Source organism: Leucopleurus acutus (genome assembly GCF_964270905.1).
Source record: "Leucopleurus acutus genome assembly, chromosome: 6".
NCBI lineage: Eukaryota > Metazoa > Chordata > Mammalia > Artiodactyla > Delphinidae > Leucopleurus > Leucopleurus acutus.
Window position 1 is genome coordinate 86,541,237 of NC_139149.1, and position 23,000 is coordinate 86,564,236.

The 23,000-nt window shown below is 38.1% G+C and overlaps 1 protein-coding gene across 5 annotated transcripts in view; it reads left to right on the forward strand.

The window, feature by feature from the left end:
* The window catches only part of ABI2 (abl interactor 2), a 104,582-nt gene extending 81,646 nt beyond the window's left edge, over window positions 1-22,936 (forward strand). Inside the window, exons 8-11 of one of the 5 annotated variants that reach the window (XM_082840814.1) lie at window positions 7,131-7,214; window positions 9,791-9,964; window positions 17,983-18,075; window positions 20,167-22,936. In XM_082840814.1, the coding sequence (XP_082696940.1) occupies window positions 7,131-7,214; window positions 9,791-9,964; window positions 17,983-18,075; window positions 20,167-20,330 (515 nt within the window). In that variant the 3' untranslated portion in view covers window positions 20,331-22,936. Of the gene's footprint in view, window positions 1-7,130; window positions 7,215-9,790; window positions 9,965-17,982; window positions 18,259-18,306 lie in introns of those variants that run through there. The other 4 variants (XM_082840815.1, XM_082840816.1, XM_082840812.1 and 1 more) reach the window with 4 other exon arrangements.
* The last annotated feature ends 64 nt before the right edge of the window (window positions 22,937-23,000 follow it).

Sequence of the window (23,000 nt, forward strand, 5' to 3'; positions counted from 1 at the left end):
ATATGACAGACTCTAGGTCCATCCACCTCATTACAAATAGCTCAATTTCATTTCTTTTTATGGCTGAGTAATATTCCATTGTTGAGCCTTCAGCATAATGTGTGAGGCAATTTAGTTTGTTTGTTTTCATGTACTTCTCTCAATTAAGTTCTGCCTTTCTTCTCCGGGGATTTGGTAACTGTTTAAAGAGGCTGGCTACAACTTAGTTGAATAATCAGAGTGCTTTTTTCTAAACTAAAAAAAAATTTTAACTAAATTATGTTCTTTGAAAAGTTCTTCTTGCAACACTTAATGCTTTGTAAGCCAGTATTCGAAGGCTGTTAGATGCACTTTCATTTTATTTGCATTAGATTATTATGTAAGTCTCTTGTATTATTACCACTGGTCTTACAGTGGTCCTTGTTTTTTCATATTTAAAATGAGAAAATTTGTTGTGCTTTCTCAAGTAGCTAATTCCCTGGTTTAACAGTGATCCCAGATTTGTGTTTTATGAGCATATTTTTTGCAGCTGGAGGCTTGACATGGATTTGTGCTTCTGAGGAAGTGAGCTGACAGGCTGGGATTCATGTGACTGTAAATTCAGTGAGGTTTTCTGTGAGCTGTAAATCTAACAGCACTGCTACTATATTTGGTTTGAGTTTGAAATGACGTTATAACATAGGAATTAAAATATGGAGCACCCGCTGCGTAGTGCCAAGTCCTAAGAGCACAATAATTGTTTTCTAATGAGATTATTTCAGAAGCAAGTTAAGGAAAGGAACACTTCATTTAGAACATAAAATGAATCCTATTTGGTTCTCATTGTTTCTTAATCTAATCCAGCCAAAGAAATAGGAATACTAGTTTATCATTCATCTTGTCATCAGCAAGGAGTGTCATTGAAACAAATAGGGCTAATCACAAGTTTTAACAGTTTTTACTTTCAATATAAATAGGAAGCACCTTGGTGGTAAAGAAGAATATACATATGTATTTGTACATGTACATTTACATACATTAACCTAGCTTGGTAAGTGTCTTAGTTTGGGCTGCTATAACAAAGTACCATAGACTGGGTAGCTTATAAACAGTAGAGATTTATTTCTCACAGTTCTGGAGGCTGAAAGTCAGAGATCAGCATGCCAGCATGGTTGAGTTCTGGTGAGAACCCTCCTGAGGTTGTAGACTGCTGTCTTGTTGTATCCTCACATGGTGGAAAAAGAGAGAAAACTCTCCATGGTTTGTTTGTTTGTTTGGCAATGCCTTTTTAAAAAATTTTAAATATAATTTTTAAAGGTTACTTTCCATTTTACAATTATTACAAAATATTGGCTCTATTCCCCATGTTGCATAATATTGTGCATCCTTGAGCCTGTCTTTCACCCAATAGTTTATACCTCCTACTCCCCCCTGCCCCATATTGCCCCCCTTCACTGGTAACCACTAGTTTGTTCTCTATACGTATACTGTGAGCCTGCTTCTTTTTGTTATATTCACTAGTTTGTTGTATTTTTTAGGTTTCACATATAAGTGATATCATACAGTATTTGTCTTTCTCTGTGTGACTTATTTCACTTAGCATCATGCCCTCCAAGTACATCCATGTTGCTGCAAATGGCAAAATTTTGTTCTTTTTTATGACTGAGTAGTATTACAGTGTGTGTGTGTACATCCTCTTAATCCATTCATCTGGTGATGAACACTTAGGTTGTTTCCATATCTTGGCAATTGTAAATAATGCTGCTGTGAACATTGGGGTGCATGTATCTTTTCAAATTGTTGGGGGGTTTTTCAGATATATACCCATGAATGGAATTGCTGGGTCATATGGTGGTTCTGTTTTTAGTTTTTTGAGAAACCTCAGTAATGTTTTCCACAGTGGCTGCACCAATTTACATCCCCACCAACAGTGTTCAAGGGTTCCCTTTTCTCCACATGCTCACCAGCATTTGTTATTTGTGTTCTTTTTGATGACAGCCATTCTGACAGGTGTGAGGTGATAGCTCATTGTGGTTTTGACTTGCATTTCCCTGATGATTAGCGATGTTGAGCATCATTTCATGTGTCTGTTGGCCATCTTCATTTCCTCTTTTGAAAAATGTCCTTTCAGTTCTTCTGTCCATTTTTTAATCGGGTTGTTTTTTTGATGTCGAGTTGTATGAGCTGTTTATATGTGTTGGATATTAATTCCTTATTGGTCATATCATTTGCAAATATTTTCTCCCACTTAGTAGGTTGTCATTTTGTTTTGTTTATGGTTTCCTTTGCTGTGCAAAAGCTTTTAAGTTTAATTCGGTCTCTGGAGTTCTTTTATAAGGGCACTAATTCCATTCATTCGGGCTCCACCCTCATGAGCTAATCACCTCCCAAAGGCCCCACCTTCTAATACCATCACATTGGAGGTTAGGATTTCATATGAATTTTGGGGAGATATAAACATTCAGTCCTTAACAGTAAGGAATCAGTAATGTGGTGTTTAAGTACTCAGGCCTTTGGTAAAAGATATCTTACATTTTACTACTCATATTTTCTTTTTTTTTAATTTATTTATTTTATTTATTTATCCCTGGCTGCATTGGGTCTTCGCCGCCGCGCGCGGTCCTTCTCTAGTTGCGGGGAGCGGGGGCCACTCCCTGTTGCGGTGCGCGGGCCTCTGACTGCGGTGGCCCCTCTCGCTGCAGAGCATGGGCTCCAGGCACACAGGCCCAGTAGTTGTGGCCCACGGGCTCCAGAGCACAGGCTCGGCAGCTGTGGCGCACGAGCCCAGCCGCTCCGCGGCATGTGGGATCCTCCCGGACCAGGGCCCGAACCCGCGCCTCCCTCATTGGCAGGCGGACTCCCAACCACTGCGCCACCAGGGAAGCCCCCTACTTTTCTTACAACAAAGACTAAAAAAATCTAATTCATAAAGTGGAATGTTGGTTCCAAGCAGTGTGAGTGTATATAGTTGTATGAGAAAGAGGAATTTCTGAATGAGTATGGTGTTTTACACAGGGAAGATATCAGGCTTCCCTGAATGATATTAAAAACAACTAAAAAGAAACTGAGAAAACAATGTTGGGTTGGTGATATTGTAAAAGAAAAGCCATAACACATATTCTTTAAATGATAGCTAACTTACAGCACTACCATAAATCTCCAGAAGAATACAGATGTGGTGGGGCTTTAGCAAAGTATAGAGAGCAATCAAGAAGCTATTTTCCAGCCCTCATTTTAGGCAGTCTTTAGCTTTTGCTAGTGAATGTTTACTCTAGGGAGAACAAAAAAGCTAGAAAAACCCGAAAAGTTTAAGTATATTCTCAGATGACCAAGTAAACCAAATAGACCCTTTACATCAATTATTAAACACGAGTTATATTTTTAAACTGTGTGTATTAATTTGCTACTTTTTCTCGGCATAATGTCAAACGATGTTTTTTTTTCACTTGAAAAGGAATAAGAAAAATGGCCCAATTCTTTTAACCCTTCTGAGACTACAGGAGTGATAATTATTTGGTAACCCTATTCTTTTCCATCAAAAACTTCCCTTACTGAGTATGATTAGTTAGGTTCACTTTTAAATACTCCTTGTTCTAAGTTACTATCCATGTTTAGAAAATATTTCACTCTTAAAATAAATTGCTTAAATTATTTCCCTCACTGGAATGTAAAATATTTGCAACTAAACTTGAATGGGCTGTCAAATGTATGGCCTCTACAGGTGATATCTTTAATGGTTTTAGAAATAGTATTTAGAGTGGTTATTTTGTCTAATTTTCTTAGAGTATTTATAAAGCAGTAAAAAAAAAAAAAGCCTAATTTTTCTTCAAAACTCTTTGTACATTTTAACCTCAAAGAAGATGCTCCAGGATTTTGTAAATAACCAGGAAGGTCATACTTAGGAAGTCTGTATATTTCATCAGCACAGACTCATCCTCTAAGTTTGGTTTGCTTGCAGAGCCTTTTACAGTTTGTATACCTCCGTGTTGCTGAGTGAATGTAAGCTATAGTCCTTATAGTTCTACTTAAGATCTCTCTATAAACTCCAGTCTCTTCTTGAGCCTTTCTCTTCACGTTAACTTCATTATTGTGTAGTTTGAACGTAATATTACTGAATCTAAGTTTGGAGACGTTTCGGTGATTATAGGGAAAGGGTTTTGTCTTGTGAGGAATCATCTTAGCTAAATAGCATGGAAACAAAATTGATAGTTACTTTCTGCTCTTGCCTGTTCATGAGATACCTCAGACTAGAACTGATTATTGTAAACAGTTCGTCACATCACAGTCCTGCTTAAATTCTCCTAAAATAGTTCATTTTCAGTTCGACTCTGAGGAAGATAAATCTAGTCTAAAGTAGGATGTTCTGGTTCACAGGTTTTCTGATGAAATCTCCATGACCAGAAAGAAAATGCTGTGGTAACTAAATTAATTTGGACCATGATGTAAAAAGTTTGCCCTGGGCAAAAAAAGTAGAATTTGGGGCAACCTTTGTAAACTCCATGTGGAACTGAATTTTTTAACATGCATTGGATTGGCTTTGAAAAAAATCTAACTTGTTTTGTTATGATGTAATTCTGTTTAAGGAAGATCTGGGACTGGTTTTTACCTGGGCTGCTGTTAGGCTTCTTAAAAAAAACCACTAGAGTTTCAGACCTTCACTTTCAAAACAAGAAAAGAAAAAAATATATATAATCATTAAAAAAATAATAAACTCAACCTACCTATAAAACCCCTGTTCTAAGTTAAGTACCTTACCATTCTTTTTTAGCTGAGTACTAGAAGGTCTTTTTTTTTTTTTTTTTTTTTTTGATGAGAAACAATGACTGAAGTGGGAAATTTCCTGCTTTTCTGTTACAGGGGAGGTTGGGATGGGTGCTAACAGAAGAGGGACATTTCATCATCTTATATTCCACTTTTCTAGTGCAGTTGCTGTCTGCTGCTGTCTCTCAGTTTTATCTACTTTGTTTCTGTTGCCTTCTCTGTTCATTGTGTCTTCTTACCCCAAGTTTGGGAACACAGGGTGTTGTGAACATATCAGCAATTGTTCCAAGCCTCTGAGAGTGGGACACAGACACACAGCTTAAGGGTTTACTACCAAGAAGTATGACTTCAGGGAAAAACATAACCACAAGGTATCTTTTAAAGAAAGGTACCAATTTCTAGGGTTATGTGACTCTGTCCCTTAAATCTGAGATATTCTTCAGGATTACCTGCTTAACTCTTGTCTGCCCATTATAAGTACATGTTCTGCCTGCACTTACCCATGGCACAACCGTTATCTTTACTGATTACTGCCACCTCTGTACCTCTTGATTTTTCCCACAGATTCAACCCAGACTTTCCAGTTGCCTTCCATATTTATGTTTTAAGTTACTTTTGTACATCTCATTATTTCTCCCTGACTTTTCTATTCACCAGCCCATTTCATTCCCTGTACTACCCACCAAGGTTAATGTGGTTAATGGCACCACTACCTTCATAGGTAGGAAGGATAAAAATCTAAGACATCTTGAGCTGTTTCTCTCCTTCATATGCTTCCTGAATCCTCAGATACCAAATACTCTTTTTGTCCACACTGTACTAAAGTTCTCTCCTTTTCTTTCCACTTCTATTGCCTTGATTTTTGTGTGTCAGGCCCTGGGTTAGACTTTCTGCATACATGTTTTTTTTTTTTTAAATCTTTGCAGTTACTCTGTAAAATAGGTTGCATTACCTCTTTCATTTCACATTTATGGATTAAGCTCAAAAAATAACTTGCCGTTCCAATAGCAGCGAAATAGCAAATCAGGGATTTGATGCTAGGTGACTTTAAGTCCAAGGTGTTCCCACTAAGCGCTCTTTCACCTAACATATAAGATTCTTACCTATTGCATATCTACCTGCTCATCTTTCCAGGTTTTGTACTTTCTCTCTGGGGCATCTTATGCCAACCATATGGAAATATTTCTGGTTCTGTGAGCTGGTCATGCTATTTTATATCTCAGAACCTTTGCCTCACTTGGTTCTCGGCTTGTCTTTCTCGACACCTGTCTGCTTGTCGAACTCCTTTTCTTCAAGCACCTGCTCAGAGGTTACTTCTGGGTAGCCCCACCCCTACTCAAACCCTGACCGCCCTCTCCGTCACCACCATGATACCACACCATCACCAGTGCCTCTTCCACTACCCATCACCGCCACCACCTGCAGGGAAGTGCTACAGATGTTGTTGGGTTAGGGTTATTATTTTGTCTTCCATTCCTAACTAGAATTGATCTTTTTGAGGGCAGTGACTCTTACTCATCTTTTTAGTTTTATTAGTCTTCACTGTGATTTGAAGCTAATAAAGATGTTCTGTCTTTATAAGAAGATGCACACCATACTGTATACCCATTCCGAAGGAAACCATAACTGTAGAGTTAATCTTGGAAAGTTGTTTGGCATGTACCTGGCTTATTTATGTATTTATCTACATCAGACGTTTGTTGAAGGCTCACTAGTGCTAGGCGCTGTACCAGGTGTTTAAAAGGGAAAGACAGATTTGGGGGGAGAGGAATGATTTGAATGAGGCTGGCACTTTTCTGTAGCTTCAGGGAGAAAATGTACCTGGAATAGGTGGTATGAATTGGGACTGTGAGAAATTGTAAAGACACAGACCTGACTCGAAGAGAACGGTTTCGATATTGGTCTCTTAGCAGAGTGCTTGCACCTTAGTGGGAAGTCAGTGAATATTTGTTTAATCAATGGCTGAAAACCAATTAATTTTGCCTGTTAAATGAAGTAATGAAAAGTATAAAATTAGGATGTTGGCATGTAATGGTTTTTTCCCTTGTGTTGATGAACATTTAAACTTATAACCTTCAAGGTAAAATTCAGAAAACCAAGTTATTCATGGTAATCTGAAGAAATTATTTTTTTGAGAAGACATGCTATTGACATGAAAAGATAATTTGCCATTGTATGTAAGAATAGATCTGTATATGATAAATGCTTCCTGTTGTAAGTTTTTAAAACTTCCCTAATACTTTGTTTTGTGTGTTAATGAGTTATCCCTCAAAAGAGGATCCTTAAGATAGCTTGTAAAATGTTTATGCATAGCGGTTTCCCTCCTTATATGTTTGTTTTATTGTGTTACCCTTTCCGTTTAATGTAACTTGCCCTTACCCCTTACCCTCCGCACCTTTTTGTTTTTGCAGTATCTCTTGCTCCTCCTCCCTCCATCCTACAGGTAACTCCTCAGTTACCTTTAATGGGATTTGTGGCCAGAGTCCAAGAAAATAGTAAGTTTATGTCTTCTTTATGCTGTAGTTCAGATTCTAGGCATAAAATGTCATTTATATATGATTGGCTGAATAGTCATTCATTCACTGATACTTCAGATATTTGAATATTATGAACAGTCATTGTATGAGCAGCTAGTGTGGATGGTAAAGTAATTACGATGAAATTCTCTACTTTCAAACAACTTAAAATCTGGTAGTGAAGATAAGACAAATAAATATGAAATAAGGCACATGTAAAAAGAAAGATCACATCTAATTGAGGAGGTGCTCTTTAATCACTGGATATCCCACACTTTTCTCTGGGTTGCTCAGACAATTCGTGGTCTATCACTGGAGTTTTAGGGTTTTGTGGCCGGCCTGAGAATCTTCTTCCAATCCTGTGATTCCAGGTGTAAAAATGGCCATGCCATGGTGGGTCCCAGGGGACCAAATTGTCAGTCTGTCTCCCGTGAGGCCTCATAGATTGGCAGTGAATTTAAGCTGGCCTGTGGTCTGGTGTTGAATCATGCAGGATCAGATAACTAATTGTATTGACAGGTCGAGTTTGCTCCTAGAGAAGCATTAAGGAAGCTGAGGAGACTGATGTCTACAGAGCAGGAGGCCTGTATCTGTATTTAGTGAGGAATTGCTAAAGCAGTGAACATAGTCTGTATGATAGATGAGTTCTCTTCTTGTGAGCAGTCTACATGGGAACCATGTCACAATCATAAGGCTGTACGGGTGTGGAATCTGAACTAGGGGAATTACACTAATGAAGGAGATAATGTCATGAGGCTGATGTAGCCTAATGCATGCATCTCATAACAGGGATGGCCTCAACCGTGGGACAGAAATATTTGCATTCTGTTGCTTAGGACTCCTGCTCCTTTGGAAATGGGCATTGCCAATACTAGAATGTAAGCTCTATGAGAGCAGGGATTTTTGCTTGTTTTTCACTGGCTATTTCTCCAGCACTTAGTAAAGCGTCTGACACAGAGCAGACACTTTGAGTCCCTCCTTTTTTGTGTGCTTCCATAGCTGACTAAATGCTCCCTTTGTATCGACACATTTCTTCCTTGTATTTTAACTGGTTATAATCCAGTCTTATTGGCCTGAGGGCTCAGTGTCTCTTTCAGGTGCCTTTGCATCTCTGTTTGCTAATTTCTGAAAATAGTCCATTTTACCTCTGTTTATTGGAAGGTACCCCAATGAGCACCTCCAATATTTACCTTTTAGGATGTGTGCAATATTTACCTTTTAGGATGATCTTTTCTCATTTCTTTCCATAGTCATATACATTTTCTCACCTACAAAATGTATAAAAATAAGAAATTTTTGTGCAATATTTACCTTTTAGGATGATCTTTTCTCATTTCTTTCCATAGTCATATACATTTTCTCACCTACAAAATGTATAAAAATAAGAAACTTTGTATATGAGGTGAGCCGTGGCTGATTTTACAGGCATAGCAGGACTTATACATTCAAATGAATGTTGTCCTCTTCAAAACACTCACCTTGGAAAGATATATACCTATCTTTTGGAATGATCTTTATAGCTTTCAAGTACATTATTGAAGATAACTCTGTGGTAGCAGATACTTACTCTATATTAAGTTTGATGTTTGGAAGAAGTCTGGAATTATTTGGAACCAGTTATACCGGGCTAAGTCATGCAGCTGTGATTCTGTTATTCTTCTTAAACCCTTCTCTGGCTTCGCATTGCTCTTTGGATAGAGTTCAAACTGTTACAAGGCCCTTTCTGCTTAGTGCTGCTCAGCTTCCTCATGCCTCTTTCTACTGAACTTTGCTCAGCTCTTTGAAGGGCTCCTGCTTTGTATTTTCCTTTACGTCTGACATGAAATATCTACCCCCACCCTGGGCCATTAACTCTTACTCATCCTTCAGGTTCCAGGAAGCCTTTCCTGACCCACATAAGAGATGTGGTCTACTGCTCTGTTTTCCATGATGACTTAAAGCACTTACTGCACTTAATTGTAAATGCAAGTTTGGTTGTCCATGTCTCCATGACTTTTGCTCACTGCTGTATTCCCAGTGCTGAGCATCGTAGCTGGCCATGGTAGGCTTTCAGTTGATGCTTTTGAATGAATAATGAAACATGACTTTAAAGTTGTTGAATTGATCTCATTCCATAATAGTGTAGCTTTTAAGATAAGAGGCATTGGAGTTCAAATTCCTGCTCTTCCACTTACTGTTGGAGTACTTAATCTTGGAAAGCCAGTTTACACATCCATAAATGAGGATTAAAAACACCACCTCCCAAGGTAAAGATTAAATGAAATAATGTATTATAAAGTGCTAACTGAGTAATTGGAACATTTTAAGTAAAAAGTAGTAATCATTTTGGCTAAACTTTATTCAGCATCCATCAGCACTAACCCAAAGGGAGGAGAAAGTCAAGCTTGGGGATTTGGAACAGTATAGTTGGTGGGAACACTTCTCTTGCCTACTTATTTTTTGAAAGATTATTATTTTCAAGTCTAGGTTTATACTCCATGAACATAGAAGCTTGGATAGGAAACACTGAACTTTGCATAATGTGTAGTTTTGTTATCAGCTTGATACATTCTTAGTTTCAGATGCACCACCTCCACCACCACCTGTGGAAGAACCAGTCTTTGATGAGTCCCCACCACCACCTCCTCCTCCAGAAGATTACGAAGAGGAAGAGGCAGCCGTGGTTGAGTATAGTGATCCTTATGCTGAAGAGGACCCACCGTGGGCTCCAAGGTCTTACTTGGAAAAGGGTAAGTTTCAGAGGGATATCTGGAAGGATGGGAAGAAACCTCTATGTACGTAGAAATGAAATTTGCTGGTACTGAAGAGAATCTTATTTATTTTTTACTTATAAGTAAAGTTTGGCCTGTATTAGCCTGTATATTTTAATTAATTTAGTTTACAAGGTTCATGATTTTGGAAGTCACACGTAAAATCCTGTGACTGATTTTTATTTACGATTATATGTTGTTCCCGTTGAACATGCTTTTTATGAATGGTTTCTATAAGGCAAAAATTTTGAAAAGAGGTTTTTTTCTGGAATGACTCAGGAAGAGGATGATCTTTCCAAATTATGTTATTCCTACTCCCATGCTGTGAAGCATTTTTTAAAAAATATTTATTCGCGTTGGCTGCATCGGGTCTTAGTTGTGGTATGCAGGATATTCGTTGTGGTGTGCAGGATCTTTCATTGAGGCACATGGGCTCTTTGTTGTGGCGCGCGGGTTTCTCTTTAGTTGTGGCGTGCAGGCTCCAGAGCATGTGGGCTCAGTAGTTGTGGCACATGGGCTCTCTGGTTGTGGCGTGCAGGCTCAGTAGTTGCGGCATGTGGGCTCTCTAGTTGTGGCATGTGGGCTCTAGATCACGTGGGCTTAGTTGCCCTGCGGCATGTGGGATCTTAGTTCTCCAACCAGGGATCGAACCTGCATCCCCTGCACTGGAAGGCGGATTCTTAACCACTGGACTACCAGGGAAGTCCTTAAAGCATTCTTTTGTGGCATCTTATATCAGATATTCCAGTTTAAGTATCTCCATATGAAACTTTCTTCCAGAGAATATGGTTTCTCAGTTTCTTTGCAGAGTAGGTGTTTGGCATTTCTTTTGGTGAAAAGTTTCTCTGAATATATTAGCTAACCATCATATGACACTTTTGGGACACAGGCTTACAAACGTCATCAGGACTAGTCAGCTCAGAAGAAATGTGTGCTGTCTTGAAGGAAATTTTCTGTTAAGAAAGTTAAAGCTACTAACTCACTGGGTTTCAAAACTGACTGCACGTTAGAATCACCTGGGGAGCTTACATCAACGAATAGTGGACTTCCACTTCTGGCTAAGATAGAGCAACAGTAATCAGATTTACCCTCCCTCCTAAAACAATTAGGAATGAATCCAGGAAAAAATATAAAAGATAATGGTTTTCAGACATTAGATAACAAGCATTGGTGGACTATGGTCCCAGAAAGAAGGAACTCAAACACGGTGAGCCCTTAATTGTCCTAGCTTTGCTATCTAGAGGCAGTTTCCAGGCCACAGTGCAAGGAGGTGGAACCCAAATAAGCCTGGAAGTCTCACTGAGTAGACAAGATAAGAGATCACAGAGTTTTGGGAGACCATGGAGAACAGGTAAACTACTCAAAGACAAAGGACAGAGCTCTGGATATCTGCAGAAGGGTCTCCTTGAATCTTTGACAGAGTACTGATCTGTACATGTATGTGAAGAAACTACCTGAGATTAGAGAAAGAACAATCAGAAAGGAGTAGGCAGAAAAAGTCTTGGAAATTACAGGCCTGGGAATAGTTCATGTTCCCGAACGAGCAAGAACAGAAAGACCCTGTAATACACAAGGCATTGAGAAGAGGCCTCAAAAGTGTGTCCCCTCAGTTGTGGGGCGAAATTAGCCCTAGATTATAGGTTGCCCTGAACTGCCCTAACAAATGTTAAAATGCAAACTTTGAAAACATCCAACTGATTTCAAGTAACTTAACTGAGTTCCAGGACAAAACCCAGCATTGTGCAAAGGAGTCAACAAAATCCAGTACACCAAAAAGTAAAATTCATAGTGACCAGCATCCAATCAAAAATTACAAGGCATGTAAAAAGTCAGGAAAATATAACTCATACCTAAAAGCAAAGCCAGTCAGTAGGAACAGACCCAGAAGTGACCAAGATGATGGAATTACCAGACATGGGTATAGCTAGTATAAATGCCACATATATCCAAGAAGGCAAAGGAAAACATGCACATGAGAGAGAAGCAGAATATATTTTCTTAAAAAAGAGAAAGAGAAACATAGAATTTCTGGAGATTGAAAAATATAGTATCTGAAGTGACACTTAGAAGAAAAGATCAGCAACCTTGACAATATGACATTAGAAACTATCCAAAACGAGGCACAGAGAAAAAAACCAAGACCAAAAACACAGCAACAGATATGTGGAACAATATCAAATAATCTTTATTTGCAGAAGATATAATCTTGTATGTAGAAAATCCTAAGAAATCTACAAAAAAGCTGCTAGAACTAAAAAGCGAATTTAGCAAGATGGTAGGCTACAAAGTTGATTTGCAAAATTAATCGCATTTTTATATACTAGCAACAAACAATTAGAGATTGAAATTTACAAAATGATACCTTTTGTAATAACATCAAAAATATGAAAACTTAGGGATCAATTTTTTTTTTTTTTGGCCGTGGTGCGTGGCTTGTGTGATCTTAGTTCCCCAACCAGGGATCAAACCTGGGCCCTTGGCAATGAGAGCTCAGAGTCCTAACCACTGGACTGTCAGGGAATTCCCAGGGATAAATTTAATAAAATATATGCAGGACCTGTATTATGAAAACTATAAAACTTAAGAGAAATTAATAAAGGCCTTAAATAAATTGAAATAAATAATGTTTTTTGATCATTATTGTTAAGAGACAGTTTTTCCTAAATTGATCTATAAATTGAATGCAATCTCAAAAATTCCAGCAGTCATTCTTACAGAAAATGACAAGGGGATTCTAAAAGTTAAATGGAAATGCAGAAGACCTAGTTTAGTCAACACAATTTTGAAAAACAAGACTAATGTTGGAGGATTTAAACTACCTGATTTCAGAGTTCTGGTATAAAGCTACAGTAATCAGGACAGTGTGGTATAAGTATAGAAATATACATCAGAATCCAGAAAAAAAAAGAATCCAGAAAAAGATCCACACATACTTTTTGATGAAAGTGCAAGGTAATTCAATGGGGAAAGGATAGTGTTTTCAAAAATAGTGCTGTTAACAATTGGATATCCATCTGCAAAACATGAACTTCTACCCTTATTACCTCACCATACACAAAAATTAACTCGAAATGTATTTGGATGTGAATGTAAAACTGTGAAACTTCTAGAGAAAAATATAGGAGAAAATCTGTGTGTTCTGGGGTTAGGGGAAACTTTTTGTAGAGAACACATTAAAAAACATGAAGCTTAAAAGAAAAAATGATAAATTGAATTTCATTCAATTAAACTTTTCTATTTTAACGATGGTGTTAAGAAAATGACAAGGCAAGCCATATAGACTGGGAAGAATATTTGCAAAATAACTCAGGAGACGACAAACAACTTGTAGGAAAAAACAGTTTGGAAACACTTCTTCAAAAAAGATGTATGAATTGCAAATAAGCACATGGAAAGATACTCAACATTATTAGTCAGGGAAATGCAAAGTGAAGCTGCAATGAACCAAACTACTTATCACTACACACCCTCTGGAATGGCTACAATTAAAAACACTGATAATACCAAATGTCAGAGAAACTGTGGTGAAACGAGCTGGTACCGTGTACACTGCTGGTAAGAATGCAACGTTTCAGCCACTTTGGAAAACAGTTGGCAGTTTCTTATGAAGTTAGATATACACTTACCAGGTGGTCTGGCAGTCCCTTCTTAGATGTTTATTTACGAGGAATGAAGATGTATGTTCACACAAAGACTTGAACTTGATTGTTCATAGCTGCTTTATTCATAATAGCCAAGACTGGAAGCAACCTATACGTCTTTCAACTGGTGAATGGATACGCTAATTGTGGGCTATCCATCCATTCAATGGAATACTGTTCAGCAATGGAAAGGAATAAACTACTGGTACGTACAGCGATATCGATGGATCTCAAGCATTATGCTAATGAAAGAATCTAGGCACAAAAGACTCATACTTTATGATTCCATCTAAATGAAATTTAGAAGATGAGTGGTTTGCGGGGGACCAATAGTGGCTACATCGGGGCATAAGGAAACTTTGGGATAATGGCCATTGTAACGATTGTGGTAGAAGTTCATTTGTCATGTATACAGGTGCATACATTTGTGAAAACTCACTGAATATAAACTTAAGTGATTGTGTTTTGTGTCTAAATTACTTCTTAATAAAGCTGCTTTAAGAAAAGAAAAAAAAGAGCCCAAGGTACACTAGGGTACCAGTGTCCAGTGGCCTTGGACATGGACATGTTTTACAGATTCCATGACATGTTTTACAGATTCCTTAGCTGATTTTAACACTGTCCTGGACAAAGTGATGACAGTTTTCAGCTCTGAAAAACCAGCTCAGTGAGTCCTTAAGAGAAAAGCATAATGAAGAGATTTGCTTGTTAAAAATCTCCTCTTCGGTGAACATGTTAAAATCTGGAGAGATTTGTAAGAGAGGAAAGTAAGTTTATTTTCAGTCCAAATAACTCTTTAAAGCTTAAAAGAAAATGCCTGAGTTGTTTCCTAAGATACTTTTCAAAGTTAATCTCTGTTAAGCTCAAATCTTTTAAAACATGAAAATCAAATAACCTCCTCCTTACTCTTTCTGGAGAAACAGAAATAACCGTGTTCAGCTTATGACTGATTGCTTTTTGTTGGAGTGCATAAATGTTGAGCCTGTTGCCTAATGTCTTATTTTGCTATCTTAGACTTAGGACCTCGTTCTCAACTGTGTCTGCATATTAGGGTCACCTAGGGAATGTTTAATATGTCTGCACTTCCAGATCTTTTAAATCAGAATCTGTGGACATGGGACGCAGGCATCAGAATTTTTTAAAGTTCCAAGGTTGAGAACCACTGCATAGGTTTATCTTAACCCTTGATTATTAGCCAAGTGGAGATAATTTGTATATGTAAGTATCTTTATTTAACTTGGGTAGAGAAAAGATATTTTCTTTTATTTATTATGTGCCTGGCATGATGTAAGACTTATTACATATGTAAGGCAGTTTCCCCACTTTGAAAACTAGGAAATTGAGGTTCAAAATAATTTATGTTACATAATATGACAGAAGATGTTTGTGTTACAGGAGTATATATATGTCATATATATCATAATAGTTATTAATGGTAATAAAAGCAGCTAACATTTATATAGAATGTTTACACACGGCCCTGTATCGTGTGTACATTGCCTCATTTAATATAACGATGCTTTGAGGTATTGGCACTATTATAATACCCATTATACAGCTGAGTAAAAAGCAGCTTAGGAAAGTTAAGTATGTTCTGTAAAGTAATAAGCGGTACAGCTGGGATCTGAACTAAGTGGCGTAACTCCTGAGCCTACATTCTTAACATTGTCTTAAGCTTGTACTCTGACAGACCTGGAATTGAGTCTTGGCTGTAACGTTTACTAGCGTTAAATTATTTGTGACAAATTGACTTGTCAGTGCCTGTTTTAGTTCCCTTTCTTCTATCAAGCCATCTGTTCTTGTGTTTTTCTAGCTCAATGACATAACTTCTTGGTAGAAGCATAAACAGTGTATGGTAACTTATCAGATAACACTTCTGTCCTCACAAGACTGACGGTCCCTTGTCTTATTCATCTTTGTATCTCTAAAAATCAGAATGGATGCTCCATTAATGATTGTCAGAAAATGAATAGTGCCATTAATTCTGTCTGGGGAGTCCAGAAAGCTTCTCAGAGGACATGGTATATGTGATGTGCTTTGAATGATGAGTATGAGTTTCTCAGGCAGAGGAGAGAGAGAGGAAGGGCTATCCAGTCAGAGGGAATCCTCTGAGTCAAAAGGGCATGGTGAATAATGTCCTGTGCTGGGGGGGACCTGGGTGGGTTGTAGGGAGGGAGTGGGCAAGCTAAGAGTGTAGGAAGGGAAGTAAGTTGTAAATAATGATGGGAGGCCTTGAATACCAGGCTGAGGTGTTTTGAATTTTTTTCTTTTTAAAAAATCTGATAGTAGAGGGAAATTGTGGAAGATTTTAAATAGGTTAATGTTAAGTTCCCATGTATTTGGATTTTAATTTTTGAAAAAAGATACTTGATAATAGTGTAGTGTGCATTAGAAAGAAAGAAAAATAGGAGTTGGAAAGACCAGGTTGGGTATCTTTCTAAGCAAGAGATTAGGGCCTCAACTGAGGCAGTGGTGCTGAAAACCTTGTTCACATAAATAAGTAGATGCAAATGGAATTATTTTTCATGCAGCACTGTCAGTTCTTTTAAATCCTTCAGAGTTATTTGCCAAAAGTCAAATAATGTTCTATCTTTAAAAATCATGTTTTATATGGTGTGTCATCTGATAACCCCATTAAAGTCCACCTTAACTTTTGTTAAAAGCTAAAGAATGGGAGCCGCTTAAGTTGCAAAAAGGTTGGGATAGTCAGTGGAGTAATTCTCTTTCTTAATACCACACTGGTATTTTGAATTGTCCCTTTGGCACTCAGGGTGTTTTATACTTAAGCATAGTACATCACTGTATTTTTGTTAAGTAGGAGAAAGATAAACAGGAAATGAGAACTTTTATGACTGATGCTTGACAGAGGGTATCATCTCAAGCAGATCAGATTTCGATGCAGGATTTATAAAAGTTGAGGATCTATAAAGAAACTCTGTAAAATCATCTGTCACTCATGCTACTTAGAAAACCTTCAGGTGCCCCACAGTGATATGTGTATTCCAGTTTAAAGACTGCTGCGCTGATTAGGGCGTTGAGTGTGATGATGGAGAAAAGTGTTTGGGTTTGAGAGATTCAGAAGGTGTAGAATTAACAGGACTTGTGGATATTTTCCTCTGAATTACTTTTCAGTGGGTTTGCATTTCTATAAGCACCAAGAATGTTATCAACCCCCCCAAAAAAAGCTAAAAAATACTACATTGACTAGAATTACTGAGTATTCTACATATCTTGTGTTCTCTTTAAACTTGTATGCCATTTAATTGTATCTGTTTAGATGTTAGAAATACACACTAAATGCTTTCTAGGTCCCTCTAAAGTGTTTTCTGGCATCCTAGATCACTGTAATGGCAAATATTCAGAGTTTAAGAAAGCTGTTGAATTTTACTTAAAGCAGGCCTGGAACAAATTGCACTGTATCAAAAGTCCCTGTTTTAGTTTCTGTTTCTTAATTATTTATTTAGGATTAAGGTTGCACAGAAAACAAAGTCAATATGTGCTTCTTAAAATGGATAGATGGAGATATGAGTGAAATTCTGAGTGGTTTAATAAACATAGAGGATCTTTCTATAAAAAAGATAAATCTTCAAGTGGATCTGAGCAAGTTACAGGGTATCCCAATTTAACTAAACTGTTGAGGAAAATGTAACACTTAGGAACCAGAGATTGTCCCAGATATCATTTAAAGGCCCCATTTACCAAGTTATTTAAATAATGAAAATCATAGGAGAGCTTACAGGTATCTTGGTTTTCTTAACACTTTTAGTCTGTTACTGTGGATATGTTAAATTGGTGGCATAATGCAGCATGTGTTTTGAAAGAATATATATAGTAGACGCCCGTCATTCACACATATAACCTGTGGGAATTCAACCACTATTCTCAGTGAATGGGCATAGGCTCTAGAAAGTGTGAGAAAGCAGATGGAAGTCTGCTCTTCCCTCAGTCTCTCATTTTTTCACTGGCCTCTCCTAGTGTATCTCACTGCACTAGTCTAATTCTAATGTTTAAAGGTACGTGTTTTTACATAATATGGTGCTTTAACACAAGCTCAACTGAAGAAACAGCCATCTTTCCCTATTCTGGGATTGTATCTCTTCAGAGAGATTGTTGAACAGTAAGTGTGACTAAATACTATTTTTGGCCATTTATACAGTTTTGAACCTAACCTCAAGATGGGATTCCACTGTGCAGGACTGGGTATTAGAAAACAGAATTTGCAGGGAGGGTCCTGTGTTTAGAAAGTCACTGTGTTTGAAGTGCTGCAGAAGTTCAGAAAGGATAGATATTCATTTATTTGGTTCTGCCTTTCTAGGAACGTTATTCTTTTTCATATCCTTTTTTTCCCCCCTCTAGTTGTGGCAATTTATGATTATACAAAAGACAAGGAAGATGAGCTGTCCTTTCAGGAAGGAGCCATTATTTATGTCATCAAGAAGAATGACGATGGTTGGTATGAAGGAGTTATGAATGGAGTGACTGGGCTCTTTCCTGGGAATTATGTCGAGTCTATCATGCATTATTCTGAGTAAAGCTCAGCAAGGCTGTGTTTCCCTCACAGGAATAGTCAGGTCTTCCCAGATTATCAAAAGGCCCTGGGGATTCCCCTCCAGTGAAATGAATGAAGGATTCAAATGACAAAAACTACTTATGTTTTGTTTTTTTTGGTTTATCCCTCAGTATTAAAACAAAAAAGCAAGCTGAGTTTGAACAAATGGCTCTTTCTGCCATCACTTATACTATGCTGAGCTGTTTGGACTGAAATAAAGTGACGGTTTCTGAATATATCAGAGGTATAACAGCATAACTATGTGAAACAAATCAGGTTAAAACTGATTCAGAAAAGAAATCTGGGATCTTTCTCAGGAATACTGTACATGCGTGGGAGTTCTCCTCCTGCGGAATCTGTGGCATTGGATGATCTGCAGTGCCTGTGGCTAGCCTCATGGCCCAGGGTGTGCCCCAGCCCCACTTCCTTCCACTGGGATGAGGAGGGGGAACCAATATTTAAATACCATACATAACCATTTTTATAATTGTTTCACATGGCTTATTTCCTCTTCAACACTGTAAATCCTGCATTCTCTCAGCACGAGTGCACCAGGTGAGTTAGTGTTGAGCTGACTTGCATCCCTTCATGTTTCTTAGTTCGTAGATTTTAAGAATGATTTGAGTCTCCAAACATTCTGAAGGTGGTTTTGTTCTACTGCGCTGCTGCTGAGACTGCATTGCCACTGCTGGCAGTGCACCCAGAGGTGTGACAGGTGCAGCCTGGCCCGTGCGCTCAAGTGGGCGTGCAGAGGTGGACACGAGGGTCCCTAAGGTTCTAGAGAGGTTGAACTGCAGAAGTGCATCCTAAACCCTTGCCTTAGGTGCTGTTTTGAGGAGTAGGACCTTCGAGGTCAGACCAACTATTTCTTTACTTCTTTCACTATTTAGATAAATAGTTTTTTTTTTTTTTTAATAGCAGTTATTTTCAAGTCTCGACAGTCACTGGGAATAAAAGGCTTGCTGCTGTGCTCTCTGAATGTTATGGCAGGTGTCAGCTACTGCTGAATTTACTCACTTAGAAAAGGTAAATATTCCCCTGATTCTGTGTGTTTGGCTTTTGAAGTAGCTGCTGTTGGTAAGGATCTGAACCTTATCTCTCAGACTAAGAATAGTGGGATAAGTGGTATAAGGCCAAATACTTATTCAAGTTTTTTTTTTTTTTTTTCACCTGCACAATTACAACTTCAGATTCAGTGGAGTTTGGAAGGCAGATGGCTTTAATCCTCTCTTCTGTAATCAGTATAATATTGAAAAACATCCAGGAGGCCTTGCTGCTCAGCAGCTGAATACTGTGATGATAAACCAGCTCACAGGCCAAAGCCACCATGGGTCCTTCCCAGTCCCAGTGACTTGGCCAGAAGAGAGCTTTGCCGGGTGACTTCCCAGTGCTGGGGGAAAGGTGAGAGGCGGTAGGCTGCATATATTTCAAACATGGGCCTTGAACATAATAGGTAGTGCAGAGAGAGGAACTTGATTGAAAAATGAACAAGGGTGGTAGGTGTGAGGGAGTTTCAGATCGTGTAGACAGAGTTAATATTCCACCTGTGACTCTGTTATCAGAGCAGAAAACTTACCACCATTTAACTGAGACCCAGGTACAGTGTTTCCTATCAAGATTTTTGTTTCACGGTTGCAGGTTTTTTTCTCACACACTGCAAGTTAGCTCTTTTTAGATTTCTCCAGCACTTTGAATTTAGTTTTCATTAACTTGCCTCCAGTACACATTACACTTCATGCTTTGTTAGGTCACCTTGACACCCTTTATTCCCTGTCTTCCTTCAAAGTAATGGCCCTTGAGTGTCCTCTGAGCCTTCAGCTTCATTATGGCTGCAACCAAGACTATACTTGGAGAGGTTAAACTCTTCTTAGTGTTGGTGTGTAACTAGGAAAACTGTTTTGAAATTAGATGTTCAGTTATGTAAATAGCTTTTCGCTGAGAAAACTTACTGGACTAATAAGGCAGAGGGTATTTTGAAATCCAATAAATAGTGCCCACAGCTCACACCTACAGAAGCCCAGAAGACAATTGTGCAAAAGGAGTTGGTGGTGGTCAGCTTGCCTGTTGGACCCCTGCTGGATTGGGGAACCGAGAAGACGTCAGTGAAGTCCTTCAGACTGAAGACCTGCTGCAGAGGGATCCATGGGTCAGCTGATTTTTCCTTTATTTTTTAGTACTAACGTGTGTGATTTTTTTGTTTTAAAAATAACACCTGTTGGGTTTTCTGCATATTTTAAATTTTTGTATAGTTTTGAATTCTATATATCGTTTTGGAAGGATACTGTGTAATGATGGGCCAGGCCTAAAGTCATTGGAGACTTTTAATGTATGTAACATTTCATAGATTGCATGCTATTAATAGTATGTGAGGGTAGTATTTGTTTTATCGTAAGTTTCCCCCATTTATCTTTTTATACACTACAAGATGGTTGGTAGTAGTAATTCTAAATGAGTGCAGAAATCTTACATGCTACATAATATTGTGGCAAAGATGATCCAAGTCTAAACTCTGACCAGTAAGCAACCATTTTATCAGGCTAGAGGGAATCTTTTTCCTCTTGAAGTGTTTTTGACTTGTGTCCACTCCCTTTTTCCTTAAAAAAAAAAAAAGGTGGGGGAGGGTTAAGAGTTTGTTCCCTTTTTTAAAGTATTACTATTTGAAAGGCCATAGGGATGTAAATGAAAATATACTTCCTTGTTGACGTTATGGCCTAGGCAATAAATTGAAAACCAAAAGTGTCAGTGTGTCAAAATCTAGACTTGAGAGATTCAGCCTGCTGTGTTTGAAATACATATGAAACCTTTAAGATGTCTTGTTCATTGTTTCCCATCTTTTGGCTACTTGCTTTCTATCTTCTCCAGGGGCACCTCCTGTTCCTACAGTAGGGTTAAGGGCCTGCTACTCTTGCTGCATTCCTAACAGTCACTGGGTGAGACATTTTCATCCCTCCCTTTCTTCTTCCCCTCCTGCCACTGTTTATTACCCAGCTAGAGAGACTGTTTTATGTGTCTCCCCAGTGGTCTCTGTGATGTAGCTGTGCTCCTCAGCAGTCTCTTGATATTCTGAAGACTTTCCTGTTTGAGGGGCATCAAAATGATAGTAGTTTGCTTTTATCCTCTTATGCTCATTTGCTTTTAGCAGGTGACCTTTCTGCATTAAGAACTGGTACTTTGGTACTTTCTTACCACCTTTTCTCCTCAGTGGAGACAGCATGGCATGTCCTGAAGGCCACCTCTCCCTTTGAAAAGTGTTTGATGGAGGAACTGGCAGGTGGTTGCTACGTCTTGGAAAAGAATGGGGATCTGCATCACTTCCCATCTGTTCACTTCTGAACTTCTTTGGCCAGGAACTCCTGATCAGTGTTAAGGTGATGATTTCCCTCACATGATTTACTTAAGAGTCATAGAATTTTAGAGCTAGATGAGATTTCAGAAATTTTAGTTCAATACCATTTTACTGATGAGGTTTAGATGTTTCCTTTTCAAATAACAGCTAGTTAACAAAGGTAGAATTCCTGACTCAGCGCCTGGTACTCTTTCTACAACTGTCTTAATTGTGTTGTATGTTTCTTTTAAAGTTCTACTGGATGTCTTAAGGAAGATACTTGAAAAGATATGCTATGTCTCCATAAATACCATTCAGAGTGTTGTCTAAAGGAGTGTATTGAGTGTAGCCTTAATTAGTGAAAGTAATCTTCATTTTAACCCTTTTATAACTACACTCAGTACAAATGGTCTTTTCCGTAAGGTGTATGTAGCTAAAATGTTACAGTGTCTGGGCACTGGAAAGAGCACAGCACAGCCTTATTTGAGAGAGCCTTAGAAAACACTTCTAAAACAGGCATTGCGCTCATTACCTTATGTTTATTTTATGCTGATCTTTGTTCCTGTTTCTTGAGAATCTCATAATTCTTCAAAAAAAGAAGAAAATTGACAAATGACAGGGCTTAGCTGTGTATAAATGATCCTTGCTAAATATCTTGAGGTTTTTTGTAAAAAATCAAAACAAAAGACAAAAAGCTTATTTTCACATTAAAATGGAAACGTCTTTTGCAACTTCAGAATTCTATGGAAACGCAGTTTTTATCATATTTGTTGTGTCCATGCATCTTTTTCTTAACAAGATGGTTTACAAAAAAGAATGTAAACAATTTGTGATCTGGTCAGTTATACTTTTAGCTCCCGGAGGGAGGGTTGGTGTTATGAGTTGAGTAAAAACCCATGTAGGAAAATTTGAGGGAGCAGTCTGTTGCCAGTAACGTTTCTTGTGTGTGCCATTAAACCACCTCCAGATGAGTTGCGGGAACATTCACTTTTTAATTTTGAAATTGTATTTCGAATTAATTGTTGCTGTGTACTAAGAACTTGGCCTAAATAAAATCCTACAAAGTATATCCAAATGTCTTGTGAATGTATTTCTGCAAGTAACTTTTCTCCTTTCTTTCTTTTTTTTTTTTTTTTTTTTTTGGCTGTGCTGTGTGGCTTACGGGATCTCAGGTCCCCGACCAGGGACTGAACCCAGGCCACACCAGTGAAAGCCCAGAATCCTAACCACTAGACCACCAGGGAACTCCTGTAACCTCTTTTCTAAGGTGGTAAGTTTAAGTGTGTCAGAGAGAATCCGTACCTGTTGCACTAATTACTTTCTGTCCCTATTTTTGCTGTAAGTGAACCTGAGGTTTTGATCACTTTCCACGAAATACATACAGTTCTTTTCTTTTAATATAAAAAAGGAGAACTTCTGTTCTTTTTGCCCCAGTTTGGTAATTGATAACATGATTTGTAAATACATTCGAATCCACGTTTATACATACCTTGACAGACA